Below are 8196 nucleotides of genomic sequence, written 5' to 3' on the forward strand. Positions count from 1 at the left end.
TATGTAAATCTTACTTAAATTATGATAAACAAAATTAATTAATTTAAAATATTAAAGAAACAAGTTCACGTTTTCAAAATAAATATGCCATTTAATTTAATTTCAGATGACAGTTACGCCCTTCAGTTATGGGTGTGTACAAGTACACTTAAACTTGTATAAAATTGAACAAGTAATCACACGTGTCAATTAAATTTCAAATTAAAGTTTATGCTTCTATAATAATAACTGAGTTCACAATATATATATATATATATAAAAGGCATAATACATTGTTATATACCTTTTAACATGGCAACTAACATCTATGCCCTCCAACTTTGGCTACTGACAAGTAAATACTTAAACTTGTATAAAGCTGAACAAGTAAACACACGCATCTTCCGTGGCATAATACACATAGGACACAATTTTTCTATGTAAGATACCACGTAGGACGAATGTATCTATTTGTTCAATTTTATATAAGTTTAAGTGTCTATTTGTGCACACCGAAAGTTAAAAGACATGCAATGTCAGTTAAAGTCAAATTTATATATTATGCCATAAAAAATACTGATTTTTTGTGAATCCGTGAAATTAATTGAGGTATGCATCAGCTAACGACATGCGGAAAGTAGTTGGTATCCCTAAAATTAATCGAGGTGCCCTAGGTCGCAAGAATTAATGAGTCGAAGTGAGCAAAACGTGGCTCGGTCACCAAACCTATAAAAAAGAATCAGGACTTAGATTTGAAGAGTCCAACTAAAAGGAGTTTGATGTCATAATAATTGCATGGATATAAATAATATGTAGTATGATCCGAAGAAAAAGAAATTTAGAAACAAACATTCCAAGGGAGAAGTTGTATCATTTTTTCTCCATCATCTTTTTTTTTTTTTCACACAAAAAATTTACATGTACATTGTATTTTATAATCATAATCTTAATTTTTCGTTCGATGAATTATCAAATCTGATGAAAGAATTCGGAAATTGAAAAAAGGAAGAAAATTCTGCAGAAAGATCACAAGAGGAGGTGCGTTCATCAATTCTGTTTGATGATTCTCTACGTAAGGATCTCGTATTTTCTCCGTTTTAGTTTTTTTTTTTTTCGTTTTTATCAAGGAAAACTCAACATTTAGTATGTGTTCGATACGAATGAAAGATGTTATCCTGATAAATATGTGATTTTCTAATGTATGGTACCTAAGCAAAATGTATATTTATTTGTATATAACGTAGATGAGGTGCGTTGGAGGATCGAAGGATACAATCAATTTAGAATGTCAGTTGTAGTTTCACTAGAAGAGTGATTTTCCTCCATCTAATACACCTTTTAGCTCGCGATCCGAGGCATCTAATAAGATATTTTTCAAATAAATATGTATGTTATGTGTAATGTTATGAGAGAGGTGTATAGATAAGTCGATAACATGTCACACTTTCTCATACTTGCAGTTGCTTTTGCTTAGAAGTTTGAGCTGAAGTTGGGAGAAACTGTAAAAGGAAATTTTGCAAAAATGTCTATCTCTGTGAAAGATTTGGAACCTGCATTTCAGGGTGCAGGACAGAAACCGTATCCTTTGGTTCCGAATATTCGATTAGTTTGATCTTTCATCACTTCATCCTACTGAATGATTAAATGAATGGAAGCTCAAAAGAGCATATAACAGTAACTGTGATCCTGTTACTCTGTTTTTGTTTTTGTTTCCGTTTCTACTGCAGTACTTGGCGGTGAAATTTCATAAAATGTTGACTTAACTCTCTTTAGAGGAACCGAAATTTGGAGAATAGAGAATTTCCAACCAGTTCCTGTGCCAAAATCTGAACATGGTAAATTCTACTCGGGTGATTCATATATTGTCTTGCAGGTACGTATTAATTTAAAATGTTATTCTTCTATTTCTTGTTTATCTTGGGAGGAAATAAGTTCAAATGTTTTGACAACGATTCTGTTTTTATCTTATCGCAGACAACTTCTGGCAGAGGAGGAGCTTATTGGCATGATATACATTTCTGGCTTGGAAAGGATACTAGTCAGGTATGAATCATTTCGTAGTCTTAGCAGTAGCTCAACCATATTGTTTCTTTTTTTCATTTTCTAGAAGTTTGGATACTATGCTAGGATGAAGCAGGAACTGCAGCTATCAAAACAGTTGAGCTTGACGCGATTCTTGGAGGACGAGCAGTACAGCATAGGGAAATCCAAGGTCATGAATCAGACAAATTCTTGTCATACTTTAAACCGTGCATCATACCATTAGAAGGAGGTGTTGCATCTGGATTCAAGAAACCGGAGGAGGAAGTATTTGAAACGAGGTTGTATGTCTGCAACGGTAAACGAGTTGTTAGGATGAAGCAGGTACAGAAGCAAAAGAAAAACACTTACTACTTGAGTTCATTTGGAAATGTATGTAACTTCTTCAGCTGTGATTGAAGATAATATTGAGGTTAGATTTTTGTCAGGTCCCTTATGCTCGGTCATCGCTAAACCATGATGATGTGTTCCTTCTAGACACTGAAGACAAAATATATCAGTTTAATGGTGCAAACTCCAATATCCAGGAGAGGGCTAAAGCATTAGAAGTTACTCAGATATTGAAGGAGAAGTATCATGACGGGGTGTGTGACGTTGCAATTATTGGTAAGTCGAAGCCATTGAGTAAAATGCAAGATTGTGCAATTCATCTAATGCTTTGGACAGAATTGTTATGTAACTACTATGAGACGTGCGATATTTATTGAATTAATGCTTCCCCTAGAATTTCATAACTCTTTCTCTATTGCATACCTCAGATGATGGAAATTTACAAGCTGAGTCAGATTCTGGATCATTTTGGGTTCTGTTTGGTGGCTTTGCTCCAATTAGCAAAAAGGTTGCTACCGATGATGATATCGTTCCTGAGAGAACTACTGCTCAACTTTATAGGTAATGTTGAATCCTTTACCAAGTGTCAAGCAGTTTCTCGTGTTTATGATACTCTATATCAAAGTTTTCTTGATATCCTTGAGAGACCATGTAGTGCTGGACGTAACGTCTTTCAATGGATAGCCCTCGGGGTGTTACTTGTAACTGAATTTTGTATGTCAACGTTTTGCTGTTGTTGGTGCTAAAGGTGAATTATGTCCTCTTTTGCAGCATTACTGATGGCCAGGTCAATTCTTTGGATGGTGAACTTACAAAATCCATCTTGGAAAATGACAAATGCCATATTTTGGATTGTGGTTCCGAGGTTTTCATGTGGGTAGGCCGTCATACTCAGCTCGAGGAGAGGAAAAGTACCATTCAAACAGCAGAGGTAGAATGTTAGCTGTTCATCCATGTTCTTGTGTGGTATAGTTTCTCATTTCTGAATGACTCAATAATTTTCAGGAATATCTTGCAAATCAAAATAGACCTAAGTCAACGCATATAATCCGGATTATTCAAGGCTATGAGACACATTCATTTAAGTCCAATTTTGACTCTTGGCCATCAGGATCAACACCTGCCCCTGAGGACGGACGAGGGAAAGTAGCAGGTAGAGTTATTACGAGAGTGTGAAGATTTTGTGTGTTTCTGGTTTGAGTTAGTTTTAACTTTGTCCATGTTGAGTCCTTTCAGCTTTGGTGAAGCAACAAGGTGCTGCTGTCAAAGCTGCTAGCAAAAGTACTTCTGTCAATGAGGAAGTCCCACCTTTGCTTGAAGAAGGTGGAAAGATAGAGGTCTGAATCTGATCATCACAATGTTTTCTCTGTTGATTTGGCCTGCTCATTCTTCACTGAAAATGTAAAATTTGTCAGGTTTGGCGTATCGATGGCAGTGCAAAGACTCTGATACCCAAAGAAGACATTGGTAAATTCTACAGTGGAGATTGCTACATAGTTCTCTACACATACCATTCTCATGAAAGGAAAGAAGATTATTACTTGTGTTGGTGGATTGGAAAGGATAGCATCGAGGTACGGTTGTCCTTGCATATAAGTGTCCAACGCGTCTTTATAGAATTTTCTTAATTGAATCATTGTTGTGGATTCAGGAGGATCGAGAAATGGCTGCACAATTGGCTAGCACAATGTGCAATTCACTTAAAGGGAGACCTGTGCTGGTATTACTTCTTTCTCTTACTGTTTTTCAGTCAAAAACTCAAAATGAAGCTTAATTGTGATATTTACGTTATCCAGGGTCGGGTATACCAAGGGAAAGAACCACCACAATTTGTTGCAATATTCCAGCCCATGCTGGTCCTTAAGGTATCTCTCCATATATCATGATAGAGGCTATTGACGTCGTTTTAACATATAGAATAACCATGACAAGTTTCTTTCCTTTTTCCAGGGTGGATTAAGCTCTGGCTATAAAAATCATATTGCAGAAAATGGCTTGAATGATGAAACCTATGCTTCTGATACTGTTGGCCTTTTCAGGATATCTGGAACTTCTAGTCATAACAACAAAGCAGTTCAAGTCGATGTTGTATGCATGCTTATCGACCCTTTATTCTACACTATGTGTCCCGATTTTGTTTTGCTGCAAAAGCTACATTATGAGACCCTTCTTGTCGTCACTTGAACATGTTCTCAAACTATGTCTAGATAGATAGGAACATATGTTCTATGTTGATAGAATCTCTCTTGCTGAACAAATACATGTCTTGGATTACGTCAACATCTGTCCAGGGAGGTAATTTAGGATACTATTTTGAAGCTGTCTAAATGACAGTCTACTAAAAATTGAAATTGCCACACTTCTCATTGAAAATTTATGCTACTTTGTACATATGTATAGTTCCCATTTCCCATTATTGCCTTTGATAAGGACTCCGTACTGTCGCACTAAAGTCTAAGTTGCTGTAGTCATTATGTCCAAAGCTACTATGAACTTTGTTGTAAGCTTTCCAAAATAGAACTTTACAGCCTCGATTTCTAATTTTTACTCCCGGTTTCTGAACTCTGACAGGTGGCGACTTCACTGAACACTTACGAGTGTTTTCTTCTGCAATCTAGCTCTTCAGTATTCATTTGGCATGGAAAGCAAAGTACCCATGAGCAACAGCAGTTAGCAGCAAAGATTGTGGAATTCTTGAAGGTGAGCCTTTTATCGAAGTAGAAAAAAGGCGTTCTTTGTCATTGTTATCCAACTAACATACCCTGTGTTCATCCTAGTTTATGCTGCATTAGACTAATTTTGTTTGGTGTGTTTTATTCACAAACTCAGCCCGGAGTGACCGTTAAACACACTAAGGAAGGAACAGAAAGCTCAGCTTTCTGGCTTGGTATTGGAGAAAAACAAGATTATACCAGCAACAAATTAGCTCCTGAAGCCACCAGGGAACCTCACTTGTTTTCTTATTCTGTTAATAGAGGTGCATCCTTCAATATTTTTTCCGAATGAGGAAATTTTTTTCTGCTAACTGACTTTCTCAAATGATTTCATGCTAACTCGTGGATATCCAGGAAAATTCGAGGTAATATCCTAGAGAATTCGGTTAAAACGTATAAATTTCTGGTTGTGTATATCAAACAGGTTAATATTTTCTATTCAAATAACAGGTTGAAGAAATCTACAACTTTTGTCAAGATGATTTGTTGACTGAGGACGTCATGGTTCTCGACACACATTCTGAAGTTTTCGTTTGGGTTGGTCAATCAACAGACTCCAAAGAAAAGCAAAGTGCTTTTGAAATTGGACAGGTAATACTAGCTAGTGTCATATCACATATGTTTCTCATATCTTGAAAATACTTGTCCGTTTTCATCTTTGCTCGAGTAATCGATGAAGTTGATCACAGAAATATGTAGAGCTGGCTGCATCTTTGGAAGGGTTATCCTCTGATGTTCCATTGTATAAAGTCACAGAAGGAAATGAACCATGCTTCTTTACAACATTTTTCTCATGGGATCCTGTAAAAGCTACTGTAAGTGACTAAAGCTCTCTCTCTCTCTCTCTCGTTGTCTCGTTTGAATTTGGAATGAAACTTGGAAGATAAGATGTAGAGTTACTACAAAAGTTGCATTTGTCAACCTCACAAGAGACATATCGAAACAATAATAAGTGAAACTCATTAGTCATTTCAGCAACTTTTAACACACTGACTTACCTGTTTAATCAGGCACACGGAAACTCATTCCAAAAGAAGGTTATGATACTCTTTGGATTTGGTCATGCTTCCGAGGTAATTGATCTTGTTTTTCCATTACTATAATCTCATCTAAGTTACATGAATCACACAATGTGCAAGAATGATAGATTGTTTTCCATATCATATATTAGTTGTTTGACAGTCGCTTTTCGTATCATCAACCGAGTTTCATAATACAAGACTTCATTAGCTATTCAAGAAGTTTAGACCTTCTATTCTATATTTCAGAATCATAAAACAAACCAAGATGGACCAACTCAAAGAGCCTCAGCATTAGCTGCATTAAACTCTGCATTTACTTCATCGTCTGCTGCGAAAGCTAGTTCTGTTCCAAAGCCTACAGGAGCAAGTCAAGGTTCACAAAGAGCAGCTGCAGTAGCTGCATTGTCTAATGTTCTTACAGAGGAAATGAAGCAGTCAAATTCGCGCGGATCTTCTCTCCAATCAAGTAGAAGTCCATCAGCTAGCCCAACTGGTACAAAACTTCACCTTTTCTGGTATTTGTCGTGTGAATTCTTATGATTGTGAAGGAATCTCGTGTTTACTATGGAAGCGTTTGTACTCGTGACTTATTAATTCATGACATACAAGCTTAGGTTATTACGTGTGTTTGCAACAAATTTTATAGTGATGAAAAATAAACTGCAAACACAAATGAAATATGATGAAACAGAAATTTTGTTGATGAATATTTGTGAGTACAATTCTATTCCTCTCTTGATTCTCCTTGCGATGTACTTGATCTTTGAGAACGTCAGGCGATGACTTTGACAAAAATAATATTTGATGTCTTGATCTCTTTATGAATATCACAAGAGTTTATAACATTTTGATATGCCTCTTCAAGGAATATGTTACCTTTATATAGGCATGAGCTAGGATTTAGGGTAGAGTTGCCTCCAAGAACCATAACAGAGATTTGGCTCGTCTGGTAGAGTCTCACAAAATCTCGATGTCTACAATGTGTCTGTGTCTGTCTGTCTATGATTGTAACATGTTAATGATTACTTAAATTGAATACTATTCCAAGCATTTGAAGTAATTCAACATAGTTTCAACTTGGTACATTACTATTTTGATGTTTTTTCAGCTAGAACAAAGCATGCTCGATTTAAAGAATCCGAAGAACGTTCAGAACATCAGGAGAACGAGGTAGCTGAGCATGCAGCAGAGACTAATGAAGAGGACTCGGACCTGAAACCACCAGACGAGGTGTTCAGTTATGAGCAGCTCAAGGCTAAGTCGGAAAATCCTGCTACTGGCATTGATACTAAACGAAGAGAGGTTTGTAGCTCGAGTATCGTTCATTCTAATGAAAGCACATTCTTCTTTTCCTCATCTCGAATGATAAACATTTTTCAGGCTTATCTTTCGGACGAGGAATTTGAATCTGTACTAGGAATGACGAAAGAAGCATTTTACAAGGTCCCAAAATGGAAGCAAGACGTGCACAAAAAGAAGGTTGATCTCTTTTAGTACACGAACGAGAATTCACTCTCTCTGTTTCCTAAAATCTTACATAACAACGTATGTTGTTGACGCGATTTTTCGCGTGGATTGAGGTACATGATGCCTGGATTTACTTATAGTTTTGCTTTCATGATCCGAGTAGAGCAAAAAATGATCATCTTTCAAGTATTCCACTTTTGCTTATTTGTCACGATTCTAGAGACGGATATAGGGTGATCATCATAGCGAAATATATTGTTTTCAACTTGAACTATGTATACATATGAAAAAAGATATAGAATACATATACATATATAATAAGATCAGATTCATTCTGAACGTGGATTCGCCTTCCAAGGTTGTAGCTAAAAGTGTCTAGACTAATTCTTTGATTCAAGTTAACTAAAGGGTGTATACATTCATTATATTTATTGTAACTAAGTTGATACTTGAAAGATTTTGCAAGTTAATTGAGTGTTTGGCCCTAATGTGTCAAACTAATGACACTTGCATATCTAGTACTTTTCGTTTTATCGTTTATGAGATAATTTATAATCATACAAATGTCTACTGCTTGATTTATAATACAAGTTCCAAAAATTCTATTTTTCTTTCTTAAACTTTGTTTTCTGTCAAATATCGCT

At 36.0% G+C, this 8196-nt stretch overlaps 1 protein-coding gene across 1 annotated transcript; it reads left to right on the forward strand.

Annotated features, from left to right (window-relative positions):
* Positions 1-1494: 1494 nt before the first annotated feature.
* Positions 1495-7759, forward strand: LOC125866306 (villin-2-like). Its single transcript, XM_049546645.1, has 22 exons — positions 1495-1557; positions 1753-1852; positions 1954-2022; positions 2107-2343; positions 2448-2625; positions 2778-2910; positions 3121-3280; positions 3355-3502; positions 3586-3686; positions 3765-3923; positions 4001-4069; positions 4146-4214; positions 4300-4437; positions 4921-5049; positions 5179-5326; positions 5418-5428; positions 5514-5654; positions 5753-5878; positions 6074-6136; positions 6332-6578; positions 7194-7387; positions 7466-7759. The coding sequence occupies exons 1-22, from the start codon at positions 1502-1504 to the stop codon at positions 7577-7579; spliced, it is 2790 nt and encodes a 929-aa protein (XP_049402602.1). The 5' UTR covers positions 1495-1501; the 3' UTR covers positions 7580-7759.
* The last annotated feature ends 437 nt before the right edge of the window (positions 7760-8196 follow it).

Source organism: Solanum stenotomum, chromosome 5, assembly GCF_019186545.1.
Source record: "Solanum stenotomum isolate F172 chromosome 5, ASM1918654v1, whole genome shotgun sequence".
Lineage (NCBI taxonomy): Eukaryota > Viridiplantae > Streptophyta > Magnoliopsida > Solanales > Solanaceae > Solanum > Solanum stenotomum.